This window comes from Hyperolius riggenbachi, chromosome 1, assembly GCF_040937935.1.
Source record: "Hyperolius riggenbachi isolate aHypRig1 chromosome 1, aHypRig1.pri, whole genome shotgun sequence".
Taxonomy (NCBI): domain Eukaryota; kingdom Metazoa; phylum Chordata; class Amphibia; order Anura; family Hyperoliidae; genus Hyperolius; species Hyperolius riggenbachi.
In genome coordinates, this window is record NC_090646.1 from 245,286,601 (window position 1) to 245,311,824 (window position 25,224).

The 25,224-nt window shown below is 40.9% G+C and overlaps 1 protein-coding gene across 5 annotated transcripts in view; it reads left to right on the forward strand.

Moving 5' to 3' along the window:
• UNC5C (unc-5 netrin receptor C) overlaps nt 1-25,224 on the forward strand; it is a 534,770-nt gene that overhangs the window by 355,293 nt on the left and 154,253 nt on the right. For 3 of the 5 annotated variants that reach the window (XM_068232277.1, XM_068232283.1, XM_068232300.1), the window contains one exon: nt 19,397-19,498. The exons of the other annotated variants lie outside the window; for them this stretch is intronic. In XM_068232277.1, coding sequence (XP_068088378.1) covers nt 19,397-19,498 — 102 coding nt within the window. The remainder of the gene's footprint in view (nt 1-19,396; nt 19,499-25,224) is intronic. 5 annotated transcript variants of the gene reach the window in all.

The window sequence follows — 25,224 nt, forward strand, 5'->3', positions numbered from 1 at the left end:
AGGTTGCGTAAAATGATGCAGTCATCCAACATCAACTTAGGTCTCCAGGGTTTTATAGGTTAATTTACCTGCCAAGTAGTACAGTATTTGTTATCTGGCAGAATAATAGGTTTACTGGAGAAAAGGAAGTCGCTGTCCTAATAATAGTAAGAAAAATGTATATTCAAAGATTGTCAGACACTGCCATCCAGTGCAGAACCATGCAGGAATATATCAATATACGCATACAGTGCACATCAAGATGTATTGGGGGTATAAATGACTAGTCAAGTGCAGTTACGTTGCAGCTTTATTTATAAAAAGCAATTTCATTAAGTGGCAGAAATATTACCTTGAAGCTATTTGTATGTTTCACTCCCAACACAAAATGTGCGTGTTAAACCTGGGCTCACAATAAAAAGGTAGACCTGAAGTAAAAGGTGCTGGAAGCTCTCACTGCTATACAGTTTTAAAAATGCCAGTTGCCTGGCTGTCATGGTTATCCTTAGGCCTTAAAGCATACCTTAAGTGGCATGTGACATGATGAGATAAACAAAGGTACATATAGTAATAGCCCTGCTACAAAAACTACAGAGATCTAAGATCTCCCAGCTGCCTGTTTTTACGCTTTCCTAGCTGTACACAAACACTGCTGTTCCTACCCTGCTGCAATAACACAATGGCTCTCCTGCATAAAGCCGCATCTACACGAATAGATGCGGTCGCGATGCTCCTTATCAATCGAGCCGCTGATGCGGCTTGATTGATAAGATCCGACAGGACGGATCTCCGCACCGCCGATTCCCTGCTCGATCCCCGCGAGGGGACAATGGCAGGGAATCGTGCGGGAGATAAGCGGCGCCGGCGGGGACGAGCGGGGAATGGAATGCGGCGCACGCGCGGCGAGCGGGGACACGGCGGCTCGATTAGCCGCCGGATCGCTGCAATGTCCCATGGTGTAGATGGGGCTTTAGGCTGCAAAAAAACCTACCCAGAAGCTTTAGTGTGGCGTCTTCACTGGAGGGGAGGGGATATAACAACTCTGTAGGAGAATTTGGGTAGTGGGTAGCCATTTGTAGTAATATATATATATATATATATATATATATATATATATATATATATATATATATATATATATATATACAGCTTTTTTGTGTGTAGATAGGTTATAACTGTTTTAAGGTGTAGTTAACTTCCTGTTTGTTCCTCTTTGCTGAATACATTCTGTTCTTTTCTCTTGCATTCATTATTCTTTCTTCATTGTTTTGAACATAGTGGATTACAGGCAGGCTGATACCAAATGCAAATCAAATACTATTAAAGTGCAAATGAAGCTATACAGATGCAAATGAAAGGCACAAAGCTCTTTTATGACAAAAAAGTTTGGCTTTTGTTATATATTGCTAAATCATTGCTGGAAGTGTTATATTAGAGGTAAATATAACCTGATACTGTCCAGAGTTATATACCAATCAGAGCAAACTCATGAGCTGCTCTGATTAGCCCTGAGCTCAAAGGACAACTGAAGTGAAAGGGATATGAAGCCTGACATATTTATTTATTTTTAAGCCATACTAGTTGCCTGGCTGTAATGCTGATCCTTTGCCTCTGTTACTTTTAGCTAAAGACCCTGAACAAGCATACAACAAATCAGGTGTTTCTGACATTATTGTCCGATCTGACAAGATTAGCTACAAGCTTTTTTTCTGGTGGTATTCAGACACTACTGCAGCCAAATAGATCAGCAGGACAGCCAGGCAACTGGTATTGCTTACAAGGAAATAAATATGGTAGCCTCCATATTCTCACTTCAGTTGTCCTTTAAGGTATGCACACACACACAAACATTGTCACTCACAGGGACTCAACCCCTTGGGCAACAACAGCTCAGGGCAAAGTGCTGTACAGACACTTTGCAACACATACTGTTGCTTTGGAGGGAGAGGAGAGAAAATGGTGTGTCGTACCATGGAGCAGCTTCCAGCATGAGGGGTAGTGAGAAGAATAATGAGCATTTCTCTCTGAGTAAAATGCACTATACATTACTTTTTTCCCATGTCACTTTCACTTACAGTAGGAAAAAAATCAGACAGATCTGACAGGTTTTTTGGACTAGTGTACCTCCCCATGGGGAATCAAAAGGGTTTTATTATTCTCGTAAGTACTTACTTTATAATAGTTGCTCAGTTCAGCTGCCAAAATGGTGTGCAAATGGTTAGTGGCAGGCATCTTTGTATAGATCTTTTCTATGGAGTGATTTTTTTTTTTTTTTAAGAATAAGAGAAATACTGAGAATAACCCATTAAATACTTACTGTGCCTACTAAGGGTTTTTCCCCTTCTGGACCAGAGCTATTTTCACCTGTCAGCACACCTCCCATTCATGCGCCAATAACTTTATAGCTACTTATCACAATGAAATGATTTATATCTTGTTTATTTTTTTGCCATTAATTAGGCTTTCTTTAATGGGAATAATAAGAAAAGATGGGGAAAAAAATCATTGTTTCTCAGTTTTTGGTCATTATAGTTTTAGAATAAAAATGTACTACTGTGGTAAACCCCACACATTTTATTTGCTCATTTGTCCCGGTTATTGCAATGTTTAAAATATTTCCCTACTACAATGTATGGCGCCAATATTTTATTTGGAAATAAAGGGGCATTTTTTCAGTTTTGCGTCTATCACTATTCAAAAGGCCATATTTTCAAAAATAACATTAATATACCCTCAGGACATACATATTAAAAAAAAAGTTCAGTCCCTAAGGTAACTATTTATGTATTTTGTTTTTAATTGTCTTTTTTATTATTTTTTATATGCAAATTTTGTTGGTGGTAACTATGGGATAGTGGGGGAGGTAATGGGTTAATTTTAATGGTATATGTGTTATTATTATTTTTTTTATATGAAATGTATGTAGGTGTAATTTTACTATTTAGCCACTAGAAGTCCTCATGCATTTTCTTCCTGCCGCATACTAATAGTAGGCTAACAGGAAGTAATGTGTGTAAGTGTAACTTAGTTTGTTACAATGACCGCAGCCATCTCATTGATGCTGGCAATCATTGACAGAGACACTTATGCTGGGCATACACTTATCCAATTATGCGCCGGATCGATTCCCGCTCGTCCCCCCCCCGGCGCTCCTTATCAGCCGCTCGATTCCCCGCTTTTGTCCACCGGCGGGGATCGAGCAGGGAATCTACCCGGCAGGTCATCGGACCTGTCGGATATTATCAATCAAGCCATCAGCGGCTCGATTGATAAGGACTAGAAACTCCGTGTATGCCCAGCATCAGATCGGTGAATGGGAACTGTTTTCCCATTCACTGATCTTTGGACTAACAGGTGGCAACAAGAACAAGCAGAGGCGTGCACGTGGGAGCGAGTGGGAGTGTGTACATCGGTGATCGCTGCAAGGGCCGTATATATACACCCTTGTGCAGGAACTGAAGTCCTGTGGGGTGTAGATTTACTGCTATGGGAGGCAAAAGTGGTTAAGACATGAAGTTCAAAGGCAGGGCTGCACTCCTTTCGAATGGGGATGCAGGATTGCAAGAGGAGGATCACCTCCACAGTATCAAACAAAAGTAGGAAGATGCAATCCGCACATCAAACATCACTATCCAGTGGTTTTATTAACCCACAGGGCCCTATGCAATTACCAAACTCGCCAGCGCTAGGTGCTGGCGAGTTCTTAAATTAGGCGTCAGCAAGGTCGCCTAATGCAATTGCATTTAACACCCCCCATGGCAGAAAAGAACTCACTTGGGCGATATAATCGCCCAGTAAGTTCCTTTCCCCCTATGCAATTGCATTTTGCACCCCCCCCGGGAAGCGATGCTTCCCGCCAAACATAGGTGCTAACTTTTCACCTGCTCTGAGCAGGCGAAAAGACCTATCGCTGCTGTCAGCGGGCTGATTTTGGCATCTGGGCGCCTCCTTTACTAAGGAAACCCCAGATGCCAGTGATTTAAATAGGTAAAGGAGTCAGTTTTTACTCCTTACCTATTTAAAATGTAACAAAAAAACATACCTCCATCGTTCCCGTCTCGCCGCATGTCCTGCGCCGCTCCTCCGCTCATCTCTGTGACTGTCATTGTTATTGGAGCCCGGCAAAGCATCTTTGAGTCTCCCGCCGGGGCTCCCCATTCGTCCACTAGGTGGCCCAATGAGAATCATCCTGATTCTCATTGGTCCAATTAGAATCAGGATGATTCTCATTGGGCCACCTAGTGGAGGAATGGGGAGCTCCGGCGGGAGACTCAAAGATGCTTTGCCGGGCTCCGAGAACAATGACAGTCACAGAGATGAGCGGAGGAGCGGCGTTGGACATGCGGCGAGACGGGAACGATGCAGGTATGTATCTTCTGAAGGTCCCGCGGTAGCGACGAGCGGCAGGAGGCGACGGGCGGCGGGTACGAGCCTTGCGATGATGCGCTGGCTCTTGCGACGATGCGTGCGCATCTTCCTGGGGAGCGAGGCAGCAGTGTTGTGGTGCTGAAGGACAGCTCCATGGCACAAATGCCTCGCTCCACATCGCTGGCCACACAGGAGCATCGCTCAGCGAATACCTAGTATTCGCCTGAGTTATGCTCCTTTACACAAGAACATCGCTCAGGTGAAACTGGCAATTGAATTTGCCGGTAAATCCTGAGCGATGTGAGGAGATAAGAAGCTCGCATGTTTTCAGCTTCTTCTCTCCTCGAATTGCATATGGCCCACAGTGTTCCAATCATGTTGGCGTGAATTAATAAAATAACTATGTGGCATTTGGTGTGGGTGTTGCATCATGCTACTTTTCCCATAAAGGGATGGTCAGATCTGTCAGATTCTAATACTTACCATAAGTGACAGCCACATAGGAAAAATATACATTTTACTCTGGGAGAACTGTAGATTTTGAATCTATATATAAACATGCATTTTAAATTTTACAATTTTTCACAATAGTGTTTCTTTGAACACATTTAAACATATTTTGCTTCACTGTTGTTGAAAGAGAAATTTTCCATTTACTAAAAACATTTGACAAAACTCAAGCTCATCCTGACATGGAGAACAGTTAACTACTTTGGCCTCCTGGACGTACTAGCTACGCCCAGGAGGCCATGTGCGCATCAGTGCGCTCCCACGGCCGATCGCGCGTGTGCATGTGCGCTCCCGGCCGCGGATCGTTAGCCCACGAATCAGTGAATCCGGCTATGGTGCCTGATCACTGATTCCTGTTCCCCCTGCAGAAAAAGCGACAGCTTCTCTCAGAAGCTTCGCTTTTTCTGGCTGTTGCGTCCCCCATGCGTCCCTCTAAGCGTATGTTACGCTTAGAGTGACGTCATGTAAACAAACTCATGGCCGCCATCTTGTGGCCAAAAAGTAAAACTACAACTAAAAGTTAAAAAAAAAACCTTAAAGGGGAACTGAAGAGTGAGGTATATGGAGGCTGTCATGTTTATTTCCTTTTAAGCAATGCCAGTTGCCTGGCAGCCCTGCTGATTCTCTGCCTCTAATACTATTAACCATAGCCCCTGAACAAGCAATCAGCAGATCAGGTGTTTCAGTGGTTCAGACTTTAAAGTCAGATCTGATAAGACTAGCTGCATGCTTGTTTCTGGTTTTTATTCAGATACTACTGCAGAGAAATAGACCAGCAGGGCTGCCAGGCAACTGGTATTGATTAAAAGGAAATAAACATGACAGCCTCCATGTAGCTCTCTCTTCAGTTCCCCTTTAACACACATTTACATTATAAAAGTTCTGTTTACATCCCACCCTCCCAAAAAATACCCAAATAAAATGTTTAATATAAAAAAAAAACATTACAATAATAATACAAAAAAAATGTAAATATTTATCTAAGGGTCTAAACTTTTTAAATATCAATGTAAAGATGAAATATTTCTATACTTTTTTTATTTTAAACTTGTAAATAGTGATAGATGCAAAACGGAAAAAATGCACCTTTATTTCCAAATAAAATATTGTCGCCATACATTTTTATAGGGACATAATTTTAACGGTGTAATAACCGGGACATATGGGCAAATACAATACGTGAGTTTTAATTATGGAGGCATGTATTATTTTAAAACTATAATGGCTGAAAACTGCGAAATAATGAATTTTTTCCGTTTATTTCTTATTCTTCCTGTTAAAATGCATTTACAGTAAAGTGGCTCTTAGCAAAATGTACCCCCCAAAGAAAGCCTAATTGGTGATGGAAAAAACAAGATATAGATCAGTTAATTCTTATAAGTAGTGATAAAGTTATAGGCTAATGAATGGGAGGTGAACATTGCTCGGATGCATAAAGTGAAAACGACTGAAGGCTGAAGTGGTTAATAGTCCTTGTGGAAAAGGAAATAGTTATTTTATGCAGGTTACAAACTGCTGCACATTTCAGTACAGAAATAAGTGGTACACAAAAATGAAATAAAACATTTTTTTAATTATAATGTTGCTTTTGAGAGCTTTTTGCTGCCACCGCACAATGCTGAATCTGTTTGTCTAAGGTTTTGTCTAGGTTCACAGTGGTCCAGCTAGTTTCAGAGGCTCTCCATGCTAGGCTACTTTAATTGGCCTGATGAAGTGGGCATAGACCCACGAAATGCATTGTGCATACATATTCTAATAAAACTTGCATTTTATGATTCGATCCAGTGTCGTCTAGAGGTGAGCCACCTCTTTTTATTTAATTTAGTTGATTTTAACTAAGTTTTATCTTTTCCTGTGCTCCTCCTCCTCCTTTGTGCAGTTCACAGTGGTCAGTTGCATGATGCACGCGTAATAATGAGTGTGAACAGCAATGGGGACTGGACAAAGACTTTAGTACAAAGCCTGCATGCAGCGAGTTAAAATAACGCAATCAGTTACAATGCAGTACTGTGAACAGCCCCATAGAAATGTATGGGCAGTGAGATGGCATGCAGAATTATTCTGCAACGCAACTGTGAACTCGCCCTCATAGTATCACAAATATGCCAGTGCACTCCTGGAAACTCTTGACTTTCAATATTATTATTGCATGTTCACCTTTCCAGAAGACTTTGAAGAACCCCCTAGAGTGGGTAATATATCATCTCAAGTACCTCTTGATGAATATATTTTTGTTAGGAGTACACCATAATTCTGGATAAAGGCTATTCAACTCTGCCCTTATGCTTTTAATTAACTTAAAATACTCATTCAGGTTTTATTAATAGGATTATTTTTGTTTTATCTCAAAGGTTACTATAGTTGATTGACTGTGACAAATTCAAGTGTCCCCGAGCTTGAATTGAGTACCCCCTGGTGTTGAGAACCTACACTATACAGAACCTACTTTTGGTAATAATTGTGTGGTGTGGAATTCTTTAGAGTTTCTTTTTACTTTCTTTCTTTACAATTGCAGTCTTGGTGTGACAATATAACATTTGGCTGAAAAATGCTGCCTGAAGATTGGAAAATGTGATGTCTTGAAATATGAATTAATTTTCAGACTGCCCTAGAATCAGTTTGTTCAAGTTCCAGCAAAAAGATCTTTAATACACCCACAGCCAATTCAGAGCACAAGATGTGCATACAGATAAAAGCATAGGGGAATTTTTATAGATACATAACTTAATTGTAAAGTAACCAGCACAGGCTAGATGTGAGAGGTTATCCTATAGCGCTTTTCCAGGAACAATATATGTACGGTAGGATTCAGAACTCTGAACTGGCCTTTAACCTGCACTGTCATATCGGAAGTGACAGGGACTAAGCTTTACAACCAGAGGAGACACTAGGGAAAGAGAAGTGACTCATAGTTTTCCTCTTCTCTGTCTAGCTGCGGAGCATCAGACAGCCAGCAGCCCGTAAAACATAGCTGCCCAGGGATTTACACATACACTCACACATACTCACACCTTACTGCCTGCTTCTTCTTTTTCCTTTTTTCTTCTTTATAGAGTTTTTCTATGGCGATGAAGTGGTCTGTGTAACTGTCTGCACTCCAAGGGACCCAGCTGTCTTTTCCCCACCCTCTTTGATGAGAGTAAATCTATGAAGTGTGTATTTCTAACTCTGAAATAAATTTATTTTATAGCAAGATTGAGCTTGCTAAAAAAAAAAAAAAAAAAAAAAAAAAAAAGACATTAAGTGCCATTGTCAACTAGCTGTGGTCTGATTCGCAAATCGGATTGCTAGCGTTTTGTGGATCGCAACACAACCATGATTAACATGTAAATTGCAGTGCTGTATGCAATTTACTCAGTAATTCTGTAATTCAAACTTCTCCTGCCGAGTCTTACTTTCCTGCTGTTGGAAATCACAAGCACAATCGCATTGCAATCATGCTGTACACCCGATGGATCGAGGTTCAATTGTGGAAACATTGCGGTAGACCATGCAGCCGTATTTCCTAGTGGAAAAAGTCCCTTGAACAATTAAATTATTGTCTATAGTGTAAAGCATGTCACCTAATTATATTACAGTAAAGTATTAAAGCAGTTTTATGAATCATTGTATAACCTTAGTTTCAACACATATATTTTGTGTCCATGTAGTATATTATCTTGTTAGTAGAAATGGAACTTAATGCCAGTGGTATGCCTAGTACACACCATACACTTTTCTGTAATGCTGGGAATAGACGGGTCGACCGGCGGCTCGATTAGCCGCCGGATCGACCCCAGCCGCGTCCCCGCTCGTCCGCGCAGATCGATTACCACTCGTCCCCGCCGGCGCTTCCTTATCAGCGCTCACTTCCCTGCCATTGTCCGCCGGCGGGGATCGAGCGGGCGAGAATATTATCAGCTGGCCGGATCAGCTGCTCGATACACGGTACAGAAACGTACCGTGAATCCCCAGCATAAGATTTACCTGCCAGATAGATAATTTCCAACATGTTGGAAATTATCTATCTAACCATCTATCTGCCAAGCAATTAAGCATTGTTCTGCTCAGCAGGAGATAACCAGAAGACAATGCACCAGAGATAATGACCAGTCTCTACCAGTACTTAACAGAAAATAATCTAACAGAAAAATCTTACAGAAAATTGTATGGTATGTACTAGGCATTAGGCATAGTACTAAACCACTGCAATCACAGGAAGGCTGTTTTCTTTTCCTAATCAGTCAATCTGACTTAAGGTGCGTACACACGCACTGCAAAAGGAAACGACGGGTCCGTCGGACCCTCCCGCTTGGCGGTCTTTAGCCGACAGTAGGCGCGTGCGTACGCGCTGTCGGCGCACTGATAAGGCTGTTTCTGAACGTCCGCTCAGCGGATCGTTGAGAAACAGCCTTATCAGTCCGCCGACAGCACGTACACACGCGCTACTGTCGGCTAAAAGACCGCCCAGCGGGAGAGCCAGGGGGACTCGTCGTTTCCTTTTGTAGTGCGTGTGTACGCACCTTTAAGGATTAGCTACACTAATATATTTGCCCTATTGTGTTGTTATGGGGACACTGTAATTGTAGTATGGTCACTAGCTTTGAGTGTGAAAAACACAGGGCTTCTGATGGCTTCTGGGAGAACTCCAGCATAGACCATGCTGATCTCATACAATACAAAAATGTTAAAGGTAATGTGCCTTGCATTAATGAAATAAAATTGCTAAACTACAAAGACATTTTGGCTGTACTATCTGCAACAAAGGTTTTACATCTCTGCCTCACCCAACCACTGTTTTCATTGATGGCACAGTTAAAGGGAAAAGTGACATGTGACATGATGAGACATGTGAGTGCCTAGCATGCACATGCATATGCTGGGTTGCTTTCCTTCTTTCTCTGCCTGATAGAGTTTATATTCAGTTATGCAACTGACTGGTTTTCTGAAGATGGACCAAGTCAGACTGTTGATTTCCTCACTGATAAAGAATTACAGCCATTAAATACTTTCCTAGCAGAGATCTGGACTTCTGAGAAAAGGTGATAGATAGAAAGGCAAAACTAAACATAACAAATAATTGTGGAATATATAAAAAATAGTAGTGGGAGGATAGATATAATTGTTTATCTCATTAGTTTATTTTAACTTAAAGCGGAACTAAATACTGTAAGAAAAAAATGTTTCACTTACCCGCCGCCAGCTACTTTCGTTGCCGTTGACACGGCGCCCAGGCAACACATATCTTTCTTCGCATTCCCACCCGCAATAGTGTCCTGCGCTATTAGTGCGACTCAAGGCACGCAGGCGCAGTTGCCGTCGACTTACAAGTCGATGGTATGACGGTAATGAAAGTAGCTGGCGGTGGGATAACGGAGGATCGTGGAGGACCTGCAAGGGGCTGGCAGAAGCCCCAGGTAACTGAAACACCTTTTTTTTTTTACAATATTCACTTCCGCTTTAAGTTTCTCTTGAAGTTCTATTCACACTGGAACATAAGCTGTGCATTACATTTTTCTGAGTATCTGGGCGCAGACATGATATAGTGTTCCATATAATAAATCAGTTGTCTGCAAAACTGCATCAGCAATGAAAACAGAGAGAATTGACCCATTTATAACAATTGGCCCATTCTGAAATGTCCACTCTCTTATGCACTATGCTGTGCTATATTTAAGCACTGTGCACATTGTATGTAAGCACCCTGATAGATTTCTAAACTCTACGGAGTCACCCTAATCATATATTACAGTGGATAAGATAATGCAGATCTTAGTTGGTAGAAGTATTTAAAGAGCAAAAGTTAGTATAAGCAACAAACTTATAATGAATCCAGTCATATAATGTGCCACAAAGTTAGTATAAGCAACAATTTATAATGAATCCAGCCATATAATGTGCCACAGAGCATAAGCTGGCAGGTGAAAATTCCCTGTTTCAGCTTTACAAAAGTCAACAATTAACAGATTCATTGTTATCCAGGAGGTGACACAGAAACCTGGAGGAATGAAATGAGAAATAGTGGTGTCACCTGTCTAGCTGTGCAGTGCGACTAGGATATCCATCATGGTGTGCGATCTGAAATGAAAACTTTTTCTGTGCAAAACGTTTAGGAAAAAGATACAACCCTTGTGCACTTCCATTCACCTATGTCCACACAACACCTCTAGCTATGCACACTATAAATAATTCATAAGAACAATACTTATTTTTAGTTTGAAAGTCTTGTTAGTCCTTTTTATTATACCTACTTTTCCCTTAACAATAGATCTTCACAATACAAAAGGCACAAATCCAGAGGAAGAGGTGAGATTTAGTGCAGATAAATGCCCATTTTAGTAGGTAGACAGAGAAAGGTAGGAGGCGCCCGTGATGAACAAATGTTGTATTAAGCGACTACTTAAAACATTAATTGCCAGCAATTCTGGTGATAACAAATAAAGTATGGTCCTACCTTAATGAAGCAGTCCATCCATTAAGTAGTATAAAGAAAAATTAACTTTATTGGGCACTTTAAAAATGACAACGTGTTTCGCGGAACAACCGCTTCATCCGGGCAATGGAGCAGCTATCTCGGGCGCCTGTAAGTCTTTTTAGTAGGTACATACATGCATGTATTAGTATATATTTGTACAGAAGATCTAAAAAAGGGACATTTAAAGGGGGAAGAATAATGGGCAAATTTGTCGAGGCAGGTACTTTTGGCACACAGCGCCAGCCGCGTAGCACCTGATTTGGTGTCGCTATAGCGCGCAGCTCACCCTGCGCCCAACAATGTCCATATATGTTCGGGGATTTGATTCTCAAAGAGGAATTGTCCTTCTAAAATGCTATATTTAGGAGCCATGTCACTAAATGAGGACCTTCTCTTATTGCATGCTGTGATACCTGTGGAATCCTAAGAGCATTGTTTTGAAACTTTGTGACACAACTTTACGGGACGTAATCGATCGTGATTTTGATATCTATTTATGGGCCCTTGCATAACCTAGTATTTATTGAATAGCTGTTATCAAGGTAAATGTATCCAATGATGAGTTTCTAAAAGATGCAGGAGTTATTTCAGCTCCTAACAATATGTTTGTGTGGAATCTGAGGACTCTGCAGTAGCATGCAGAGAGAACCGCAGAATATGTGGATGATTTGGCTACTGCATACATTCTAGTTATAACAAACATGTGTAAACAGTCACTCAAGATAAATAAGGTGAAATATATGTGAAATACTATATGCCAGTCTGCTTGAAAACATCGAGAGGCAGCATATCGGCTTGCATAACCAGTTGTCATAGTTATTGTCAACTACTGTCCTTGGAACAACACATGCAGTTGCTTGACAAGAGGTGAGCCCTTATAGAGAGTTTGGCAGAGCAGCTGAAGTCCTTGTCAAAACGATATTTCATTTGACAGCCACCTGGACAATAGCGCTTTTAAAAAAAAATGTTTTTTCTGTGTGCCAAGTTCCTCATTGTGACAGCATGTCCTAAATGCAGAATAATAACAAACACACTATAATCATTGCCCTTTCATGTTACAGGCACAGCATATCAAGGCCAAATTCCTAAACAGTATTGAATTGAGTTGGTAAATCATTTAAATAAACTTAACAAGTAAATTGAATTGTGTTGCGTTTCTCATAAAGCACTGTACAAGGCCTAGCCCAGCCGTTTAAACCCCAGTTGCTGATTGTATGCTTAGCCAGCAGGGGGCTTTTCCTTGTCGTTAACATCATAGCACTACCATGATCTTTATGGAAGTTCTAATTTGTACTCACTCTGGAAAGATTGTATTTGTTACTATGTCTGTCTATGTTGGAAAGATTTGTCCAAATAAATTCCCTAACATGAATAAAAAGATGTTTGCCCTGTGGATATCCCCTACCCTTGCCTGATTTCAGCCCCCTCTACCAACACTCCACACCTCCCCATTTGTCCATCTTCTCAGCAGCCCCTAGGATCTCACTTCCCCCTGTGCAGAGATTAGCACTGGTAGGGATTACATACAAATATTTACCTCCTCCAGCAACTCCTTCAATGGTTGCCAATATGTTGTTTCAATTGTTGTACATTTGTGTCAATCATGTGACTCACCAGCTACTTAACTAGCCAAAGTCACTGTACACCGTAATATAAATTGTGCATGAGAAGTCACATCTCATGTCCTGAAAATTAATGTAAGCTTACATTATGGACTGAACTTTTATTGAGTACATGAAATGGATCATGGGTAGCTCTCAGGGCCGTTTCTAGACTTTTTGCTGCCCGAGGCAAACTTGTGAGCATAAACCCCACCCCCAATTTGGAATGATCACACAGCACCTGACAATTTACTCTGCTTCATTTAATGTTCTCACATGATATGCTGCAGCTCAACACAATAGCACAGTGACCGGCTTCGAGTCTGTGACAAACAAACTGCTCCCCCTCATTCACTCCATTCCTCCTCAATCAGGACAGTAGTGGCTCCTCCTCCCTTCTGCTGTGCAAGTCAAATGAAACACACTGCTGCTTTCCTGCCTACCCCCCCCCCTCCTAATTCACTGTCAGACTCCTCACACAGCACAACAAGCTGCTTTTCCCCAATGATGACCTCTTCACCTCGTTCTCCTCCTACTCTGGCTGCATGCTGTTAGCGTAAACACAGTACAAACATGCTGCCTCTGTAATCTCTGCACCTGATGAAATGCCTTTTAAGCTACCAGCAAGCAAGAAAAAACTCTGAATAATTTCGCCATTACTTTTCACCTACTGTTACAGTACTTTTTCATCTTCTTTTTGGTATTTTTCAATTGAAAAGTGCTGAAAAGTTATTTAAACCAGAAGATGAAAAATTATCTCCTAGGAGCAAATTTAGGAGGGAAAATGAATTGCTTCTGGCCCATACTATTAAAGGGGGCACAAGAAAGCAGTAATACTCTATGGAAAAACAACTTGTGGATTCAGGACATATTAACAATAAGATTGGTTGCCGTTCACCTAATCTTATGATTAAATGCTGTGATTTTAGGACTTACTGGGTTTCAGCCCCTCGGATGGACAGCTAGTAACAGGACTATATACTGTGTAAAGTGTTGATGTCAAAAAATGTCAGCACTCTACAAAATAGGAAATTAATTAATAATACAACATTAATGATATATGTCCTTCACTAAAGTGGAGGATATCATAAAGCTGGGACACAATACAGGTAGAGCTGAAAAGTAGGAGACATGCTAGCAGGGCCCTACAAATTTGGGGAACATTAAAGGAAGCATTTGGCAGCTGATAAACACCATGTGGGGGATGGGGGCCCTACACCTGTTGGGGTACATTAAAGCTGAGACACAGTACAGGAGCACCAGCAAGTGGTAACATACTGAAAGGGTCCTAAAAAGCTGGGACTTACTATGGGGGTGACTGGAAAGCTAAGAAGCACTATATGGGCATGCTGGAATGCTGACACACTGCAGTAGGTACCACAAAAGAGGAGTACACTGGGTATCAGAGACACACTATGAAGACCATTGGATGCCGGGTCACACTTTCCGGGCATTAGAAAATAAGAGCATACTATACATGGCACTAGAGATCGCAATGCTGTGATTTGCTTGTCGTGTTGTGGCCAACATACGATACCCCCCCCCCCCCCTTTCCTCCACTTCTCGAGATCAGCCATTCCCGAAAAATAATGCAGATGATGATGAGCACATAGGAAGCAATGAAAACACAGATGGAGGCCCTACACCCTTTTCACACTATGCAATATTGGATTAACATTTCTTCTTGGGCTTGAGAATTGAAGAGAATGGTTTCCTCTATTTATATTATGAATACGAGCTGCATGATTACAGCTTGTAACAATGTACAAGACAGCTGTTTTTGTTGGATAGACAGGCGTAGATTTGTAATGATACTGTGTACATTGTGTCTAGAATTTGTGAATAGGAATATCGCAGCTCAAGGCAGAGCTGGAAGGAATCAGAATCATGCGCTTTCCATTGTGGTTAAGGCCTTGCTGCAGAAAGTGATCTTTGTTTTCTAACCCACAGTACTTCCTGTTGTCTTCCTGCAGAATAACCTCCTATGCCATTCTCTCAGTCAGAAAAGGATTAAGATGAAATAGGCAAAATAGCAGTTTTTGCCTAGAGCTGATAGTCATCTGGCTTTTTAGTAAGATTTGTTGTGGCCTTGCATCCACTAGGCTCAGTGACGTAGCTAAGGAGCTGTGGGCCCCGATGCAAGTTTTACAATGGGGCCCTCCAAGCACTCTATACATAACAATTGATACAGCGCACCAAAACTTGCCACTGGCAACTACAGTGTCTGAGGCGCAAGAAGGGAATGGGGAGTAGTTTGTTAATGATTACCACTATTCAAAGCATCTATAAAAGTGATTATAATGAGGTCAGGACCAATAGAGAGCTAATACTGTAGTTGAGGGAGGGCCCTTTGGGGCGACTCTGGCCCAAGGGCCCCGATGCGATGCCTACCTCTGCAACCCCTATTGCTACACCCCTGACTAGGCCCATAGACTTAGTCCAGACCCTCGGCAACTGCCTAATATTGCCTTGTGGGTGATCCAGCTCGGCTGTCAGTAATATACCTAAAGTGGAACTCCAGCTGTAACCCAAACCTACTTCCTTAATTTTGGGAACACACAGGAAAAATTAAAAAATACTTTGATTCTTATTGCAGTCTGTGTCACTATTATGTAGACTGCCCTCAAGTATTTTCCTAGACAGAACTTAAACCTGCTTCATCTTCTCTTCATCTGGTGCACAAAGTATTGTTATTTATAAAAAAATAGTAACTAACATATTTCTGCTTTAAGAGAGTAAGGCCCCGTTCACACTACATGCATTGTTGTCCGGTTTTCTACAACAAGTGCAATATGCGTTTTGTGAGGTCCATAAAAATGCACCTCGTTCACATTAGCGTGTTCGAAACGTATGTGTTTTGTACGCGCATTGTTGCATGCATGTCTGTGTGTAGTGCACAGAAACACATGCCAACGCAAGTCAAGACAATCACTCAAATGCATGTGAAAAACACGTTCAAACGCATGCATTTTTTGCAGAGGATAGCTTCTGTATAGGGAATAGGTAAAATGGGTCAATAGTTCATATATTTTAGCTTCTGGGACAGTGAAAGACTAGATCAGTCATATGAGATAATACAACATTAACCTACTTTTTCAGGTGATACACAGAAAATAAAACTGTGAGAATCTAAAAAAGGCATATTTAGGAGGAGGAGGAGGTACAATCTTTTATTTCATCAGTTTATTATCACCTCAAGGTTCACTTAACAATACATTATCAATTCAGCTCTTTTTCAGTGCAGCTGTGATTGTTATGCAATTTTTTTTCTTTACTCACTACAGCTTGGCAGGGCCAGTTCTGTACTATTTTAAAGTGGTAAAAGTCCACCCACGGATCACACAGCCCTACAGTGACCTACACAGTGGCAAGGCACACTGTAGTGCAAGTTCTAGCAGGCCTCTTGTGTTATAACTCTCATAAACCACTGTTTTATCAGTGATTCTGATATCATGTAAAATGGATATGTTGATTGTCTTGTCTTATTATTACTTCATCGTGTGCTGGTCATTTTTATTATCTACATGTCTCATGGGGAAGAATGATTAAAGGAGGTGTATACAGAAATTCAGAGAAGATAAACTGTGTTCATTAAGAACAGAGGATTTGTTTCCAATGATTGGATGTGGACTGATGCCATTTTTAAGCTCGATAGCTTATATTATTTTATTTCTTTTTAAATTTAAAGCATTCTGGATTGTTGGTAAAGCTGTTATCATTATGGACATAATATGGACATAATATAACAGCTATTAAAGTGCAAATTTAATATTGATTTTTTTTCTTTTTTTTTTAGAGCGTTTAGTTTTAATAGCTATTTTATACAATCCATAGTGGCAGCTCTTGTATATAGCTCATTTCTTAGGTTAAACTAAAGATCAGCAACATCACTAAAACTTGGTAGTTTTCACAAAAGAAGATTTTTTAACCCTTATTTAATTTTTTTAACCCTTAATTAATTAATTGATGCTTAATACACACTTACTAGTGACTTGATTGGCTTTGTTTACCACTGTTTTTTAGAGATTTCCCTATAAATGAAACTCTGCCCAAGACCATGGTACCTCTCCAACCAATGAGAGTAAAGAATGAATAACAGAGCAACTTGCGTAGACCTTTTATATATACTCTGTTTCCAAGTTCAAGAGGGCTTGATAACTAAAGTTTCTTGACCTGCATGAATGCCTTTTAGCAGGTGAAGTATTCCACTTACCAGGCTGTTATTTGTACACTGATGTATCCCTTTACAGTGGTTGATGTCCACTGATATGATAATAGCATCAGAAACTAGCTGTAGTTGACTAGAAGCCACATCAAAAGCCCACTAGTCCAGGGAATGCCCTCATGTCTGGATGTTGGGCTTGTAGGTAGGCTAAGTCATCTCCGTTATCCTGAGATCTGAAGTGTTTCCTTGGTGACTTGGTAGAAAGATTGGCACCAAAGTTGGCCCTATTTCTTTTGTCAACCATGACAGTGCTCACTGATGAACACAATGTAATGCCTGTTTCTTTGCCAGCGCAGAATTCCATTCCATTTATCCTTATTTGCCACAGCACAGTAGCCCTTCCGCTATGTACATGGTGAAGGAAAATATAAAACAAGCATATAAAGTTCATTTCTCCCTATTAGTTATTCATCCTGTGATCATGTAATTTCACATGTTCTATAGATGACAAAAGTTGAAGTTTTTTTTTTCCTTTTTCGCTGTAATTACCACCTTCCGTCTAACAAGTGCTGAGGAACCATTACACCTTGTGCTTGCACATTGAGATTCATCTGCAGCTTCTAACTGCCTCCAAAGTGCTTCAATTTTGCATGAGCAGTAATCTGGAGACTGGGAAGCATTACTGAGTGCTGACAGCCCAGATCATTAGAGAGAGCATGTAAATCCTCTGAACCAGAAATAAAGAGTGCACAGATTTTCTTTGTGAGACAGCTACCACAGTTTTCATGCAAAGCTCAAACCTTTGGCAGCTGTTATCCAGCCTATTATTTTTTATTTTCTCCTATTCATTTTTCTATGAGTCACACCTGCCAAAGTGTGAAAAGTACTTTCATTTGAGCCTTTTAAATTAGTGTCAGCAGTAGTGTTTATGAGGGAGGGTTAATAATAACAACAATAATTTAAAAAAAACTAGGTCATGGGTTATGTGAACCATTTAAAGGAAAAGTTCCTACGCATGTGTATATCTAGGGGAAACTAATTGGTAATAGACATTACCCCCGCTCTGTAAATAACTGTATTATGTCCCAATAAGGGTACTTTCCTAATCTTGGATTGGGTTTCCCTCCCTGCCCAGTAAGCTCACCAACAAATGTATGATTACAGAACGCCAGAGCAGGACAGCACAGTGGCGTAATGGCTTGCACTCTCTCTTTGGAGCACTGGGTCTCCAGTTCAAAACTCAGCCTGGGCACTATCTGCACAAAGTTTGTATGTTCTCCCCGTGTCTGTGTGGGTTTCCTTTGGGCACTCTGGTTTCCTCCAACATCCCAAAAACATACTGATAATTTAACCATTTCACAACCATAGGCTTACACCCCCCCCCCTAGTGACCGTGCTATTTTTTACAATTCACGCCACTGCAGCTTTAAGGGCTTGCTGCAGGGCCATACAACTCAGCACACATGTGATCCCCCCTCCTTTTCTGCCCCCACCAACAGAGCTTTCTGTTGGTGGGCTCTGATCGCTCCCACAATGTTTGTTTATTTTTATTTTTTTGTGCATTTTTAAAAATAAATTTAGCTTTTTTTATTTTTATAAATCCCTTCCCTCCCCTTGCCAGCCAATCCCAGTGATCGGCTCTCATAGACATCAGCCTATGAGAGCCGATCGCTCTTTGTGCCTCCCAAGGGGAAAGCCGGGTGACCAGTCCCCAGTACAGCGCTGCCATAGATCGCAGCACTGTACTATGTAAATAGACGGCGGTTTTGTCGTCTAAGAGTTTCCAAGCTGTGATTGCCGATGGGAGACTGATGATGGAGCAGGGCACCGTCATTCAAACAGGGATGCGTGCGCGATCCCCAGCAAAACAAGCTGCCAGGACTGCACTCCAATTGACGTTAGGTGGTCCTGAGGCTGTCGCCCTGTTCACACCAATTGGTCTTTAAGTAGTTAATTGGCTTCCCCCTAAATTGGCCCTAGACTACAATACATAGACTATACGATATAGACATATAACTATGGTAGGGATAGATGGTAGATTGTGAGCCCTTCTGAGGGACAGTTAAGTGACGTGACAATATACTCTCTGTTCAGAGATGCAGAAGATGTCAGAGCTATACAAATATTAAATAATACAATATCCCCGCTAAAGCATGTAATGACAGAATTATGCCCCTACATACTTATATTTTGTATATTTTACATCCAAACTGTGCTGACAGGCATGTCTATGCAGTGAGTGGCATTGCTAGTGCTACGCTGTACATTTTCACAGAAAAGCTTGGTCACACTTTAGATGTTGTTTTCTGTTTATTTCAGTGGCGCTACAGAGGAGAGAGGCAAACACAAGCAGCACACGTTTCCTTCTATTCAGGGCACTGGTCTTGGGTAAAATACCAGCCACCAATCACACAAGCAAAGGTATCCTTCTATTCTATTATTGATAAAGGTTTGTACATGCACACAGTTACTGTACTGTCAGCCACAAGACTAGGCAAGTAATCACTTAGTGACAGTGCTGTGAGCTGCATCACTAGCCTACACATCCTTTTGTTGCTATGGAAAGAAGATGTGGGCTGAGTGAGCAGGTGGGTGAGGCAGAGAGGAGAATAATGTGCTCAGCCGAGACAATCCAACATTAGAGGTCTCTTGACAATGCATAGGGACCATCGTACACACGCTTGATTTTCAGCAAAGGTGGCCGCTTTAGCCAAGAACCCTCTAGTGTGTGTACAGGGCTTTAGTCATATCACATATGAACATGATCTTGATCAGGAATTTCTGCTGAAACTGGCTATCATTAGCCCTGATCCCCTGTGTCTTGCTAGCGGTCCACAAACTAAGATGGAAAAATATACCTACAATCAATGTAGTATTTTCGCAAGTCTGCAATATTTCAGTAAGATTTACCACTACTGGTCAATAACATTTGCTTGTGTTTTTATAAGTAACAGGCATTGCTGAGGCCAAATATTAGTGTAGTCAGGTGAATGCGTAGTGCTTTGGTATTGTAATCAGGTGAATATACTGTGCTTAAGTACTGTGATCAGGTATAAATGCAAGGTGCTTTAGCACCCATTCTCCAGCATATCTGCAGCAACTCTGGACTTATAATTTTTGGAAAAAGGTCACAGGGAATGATCAGACACAGGCAAAATACTTATAAAGAGCTTAAAAAGGTATTCAACTATGTCATAACATTTTATAAATGTGTTTTTATATTTTTTATTATCCCTACAGTTACCATATTGGCTTTGGAGCACAAGTAATATTGTCTGTTTACAAATTACAAAGTACAGTTTATCTGCTCTGAAAGCGCCATTGCATTTTATTGCATAGCTGCTGTATGTATATATTAATCTAATGATCACTTCTCAGCTTTCTGCTTCTACCTCACAGAGAGCACATTTTCAGCACAGCTATGAATGTTTACTAATTGTAGCACACAAAGGAATGCAAACAAAGATAATGTAATCACCTCTTCGGATGTGGCAGCAAGCTTTCCATTGAAGATGAAAGAGCTGTGTTTAACTGTTAAAATGCTGTTCTGCTGCAATTTTTTGTGGTAGTGGATTTTATGCTGTAAATAATCTTTTAGAGCAAAGAAGAAATGCTGAGTTTAATACCACTATGTATAGTTGGCAACAGTAGTCATTGTTACCCAGCTTTTATTGTGTCATTCCTTACGTATGCATCATAAAGAATACTGTACAGTATGTAGCATCTGTGCTCCACCACAAGCTTGACTTTTGAAGCAGATTTAGATCTAAAAGACGTATAAACATCTTATTGTTAAATCGCTCTCTGAAAATAGCTGGCATCTCGCATGTCATGGTATTTTGTGGGGATTAATGGACTAATAATTGCATATAAAAAACAACAAATACTGTATAATCGGTTAAGTAATTGTCCACAGGCATCTGACCGAACTCCAAATAACTGTAGGTTATATTTTGCTTATCTGCTGTTTCTAATGTGTGAGCTATGGGTCTTTACAACATAAATATACCTATAGGGGTTGACATAAATTATCAAATATGTCAGGGAGCTTTTGTGGTCCTAGAACATGGCTAACCTTGGCACTCCAGCTAACCTTGGCACTCCAGTTGTGACAAAACTACAAATCCCATCATGCCTCTGCCTCCTCGAGTTATGCTTAGAACTTTCAGAATATTACAATGCCTCATGGAACTTGTAGTTCCACCACAGCTGGAGTGCCAAGGTTAGCCATCACTGTCCTAGAAGCATACTGTACTCTTCATTTCTTCAATGCACAATAATTGAAAAGCCGTGTATTATTTCCTGTGTGACATCTCAATGACCCTTACATTCATACAGTGACATTGCCACCAACTTAGGCATGCTGTTCTGCTTTGCAAAGTGTTTGGAAAGAATGTTTTTTTGCTTAACCTTGAGTAAGAATCTTATCGCATTCAGCACAGCTCAAAGGCTAAACTCATTGCGTCTTTGCTTACATTAGCGGGGATTTCAGCATGCGTTTTCCTCCATTCACGGTCTAGTGTGTAGTCCAGAATGATATGTAGGTTCAAATAGTACAGAATGTATACATTGTATTCAACAAGCAACGTACGTTCCTGCCATTGTAATAAAAAGCTAAGAAAAACAAGATGATTCAGTGTATTTTCTGAAGAGATGTACTGTAAATATGGGTACATTCCTACGTAATTGTCTTCAGTAAATGATTTTATGCATTTTATAAACAGTATGTTTAAAGTATTTACATAGGTCTAAATTATTATTACTGTGCTTATCAGAGAACATTTATAAAAAAATAGTTATAAAATTGCCATAATGGTATTCAGTTTAAAACTGCAGCCAGCTACATATTTCCAAAACTGATACAAGCTTGAATTGCTCTTATTTGCAACCTTGGTATCAGTAGTCTTCTCTCTCCATTTAGAGTACACTACTGTACTGTTATCGTTAGACTGTACAGAAAGTCCCACCTTGATGCAGGAGTGCATAGCTGCACAGGACAGGAGCCTTTGTGTTGTGTTTCGGGTCTGTGGCACTGTCTGCATTAAACAATTCAGTTTCTCCCACCCACCTCTTTGCAATGCCTATTTGTAAACTCACCTCTTCATGAAAACTCTTTTCTGATTCCTAAACACTATCCTCTCTCCTTCCCAACAAAATCCAGTTTCTTATGCCTTGCCTTAATCTCCCTCATAACAAAAGCACCTAAGCTTAACCACTAAGGAACATCCCCTTCCTGATTCCTATTCTAAACGTTCAAACCATAACTAAGAATCTTAACTTACATCTACCCTATAACTCAACTCTCACAATCAACACGTATACCTAATTTTTCTAATGGCTACCTTATTGTATTCTCCAGCCCAGTTATTAGCTGCAATGTTCGCAGATACATGGGGCTGATGCAAAAAACTGCTCCCCCCTCATGTCCTACCTAGACCCTCCCTTAAGATAATCCATCTAAAGATAAAAAATATTCCCATTCTCTATGCTATTGTAAAATACCCTCTGATCCAAAATAACCCTCTGCCAATATACCCCCAACATGGAACAACTATTATCCCACCTGCAATCCTCACACTAACTCCAAAAGTGAAAAAAAAACTTGCACTCTTGAGGAATAAACACCAGTGCAGAAATGCCTGGCAACAAGACTGTGCCCATAGCACCTGGCACTGAAATAATTAGGAATGAGTCACTGTATAAAAATATTACAATTAAATACCCTCTATTAATATTTATTAAAAATAATCCATCTCGATACTCCATGTCTAATTTTCCTAATCGTTTTTCTCTTTCTATTCTATTCTATTTGTATGTCTTCTGTTCTTTAACTGTAATATGCTTGCTTGATTGGAGAGCTAGCCACCATCTGTACTTGCTGTATCACTGCCACTACCTGACAGGGAACTAATATATTTGAATTTGTGCATACGGTATTTGGATTTTTTTGAAGGCAAAACTTCAAATTATTATTATTATGTATTTTCTGCAGCAGATTGTAAGAGTACATTGAGCAATTTACACTTGTTTGCCTCAGTAACAGTCTAATGCTGGGAATACACCATGCGATATTTGGCAGGTAGATGCTTCAATAGATCATTTCTGATTTTTTGATTGTTTTTTCTGATCGATTTCTCATAGAAGCAAATGGAAATCGAATGGAAAATTGATTGGAAAATCAATTGGGCAGTAAATCTGCTGAAAAATCTCATCATGTATTCCCAGCATAATGTTCCTACCACAGACTACAGGTGCCCACATACCATACAATATTTTTATTGTTTTATTTAGATCTCTTTAATTCAATCAATTTTCTTGATTGATTGTTTTGTCTGAAAAATCAAACTAATCTACCATTCTACCAATGTATCTATTCAATTTGTTCTAAAAAAAATCTTATAAAAATTTTCACCTCAGCCAATCATATAAATGATTGAAGTAAATTAGGATGTTTTTTCTACACTGAAAAAATAGGGCATTTGATTTTTCAGTTTTGTTAAACTGGAAAATTGTGTTTGAATTAAGTATGACCTATTTGATAGAATGCCATTTAATCTATTACTTTGATTTTTGCGACGTGGAAAGGAAACTGAAGTGCTTGGAGGAAAACCAGACAAACGCAAGAAAAACATATAAACCATGTTCTGTAAATTTCACATATGCTGCTGAGGACTGGCAGAGAAAAGAAGACATATAATGAAATTTATTTTCAATTAATTCCCCACCAATAACCAGAATGAAATCCTAAACTGACCGACATTAAAAAAATATCTGCAAAATGCACAAACAGAACAACATTTTTATTTTCCCCCCACTCTTAGCGCCACTTTCTCTGTTTTCCAGTTTTATGTAAATTTTTGATGCAAGGTGACTGTGCATTCGACTGCTACTAATGTAACTCTGATATTTAAGTACCTCAACTCCCAAACCACCAAACTGCTTTGAACTTGCTTGTTACCCTCATTATTAAAACATTCCCCAAAGCGTGCTGCAAAGGCTTGTTTCTCATGCTTGCTGTTAGAGAGGTTGGCAGGTTAAACACACATGCACTTTGAATTCAGATTTGTGTTATCAAGCTTTTTTTGTTCCCCCTTCACAACATACAACAAACTGCCTTTAGCTCTTCTCAGGGGAAGCTCGGGCCCACCTTACACAAGGTTTCCCTTTTTAATTTCCTCTCTTGTCTGGAGCTACAGAATATTTTAATAATTTGCTGTAATGACTCCAGATGATATTATTATTTATTTATTCGTGGATAGACATGGCTAGTTATTTGCAGATAAACTGTAATGGGTAATCACACCAAGGAGGGGAGAGTAGAAGGCGTCTGATTAACCACTTAACGACCGCCCCCAGCCGATGGGCGGCGGCAAAGTCCGGGCCCAAACGACCGCAATACGCCCATCGGCGGGGGCGGCTGCGGGAGTGGCTATGCGGCGATCGCGTCATTCGTGACGCGATCAGCCGCCGGGGACTGGCTCCGCCCCCCGTTCGCCGTAACCCGCCGGCCGTTCGGAAGCGCCGGCGGGTTACTGGCATCCGGATCGCCGCTGCAACAGTGTATAATAGGCTTTGTAATGTATACAAAGCCTATTATACTGGCTGCCTCCTGCCCTGGTGGTCCCAGTGTCCGAGGGACCACCAGGGCAGGCTGCAGCCACCCTAGTCTGCACCAAACACACTGATTTCCCCCCCCCCTGCCCCCTGATCGCCCACAGCACCCCTCAGACCCCCCCCTGCCCACCCCCCAGACCACTGTTTGCACCCAGTCACCCTCCTAATCACCCATCAATCACTCCCTGTCACTATCTGTCAACGCTATTTTTTTTTTAAGTCCCTAATCTGCCCCCTACTCCCTCCTGATCACCCCCCCACCCCTCAGATTCTCCCCAGACCCCCCCCCAGACCCCCCCCCCCCCGTGTACTGTATGCATCTATCCCCCCTGATCACCTGTCAATCACCTGTCAATCACCCGTCAATCACCCCCTGTCACTGCCACCCATCAATCAGCCCCTGATCTGCCCCTTGCGGGCAATCTGATCACCCCCCCACACCAATAGATCGCCCGCAGATCCGACATCAGATCACCTCCCAAATCCATTGTTTACATCTATTCTCTCCTCTAAACACCCACTAATTACCCATC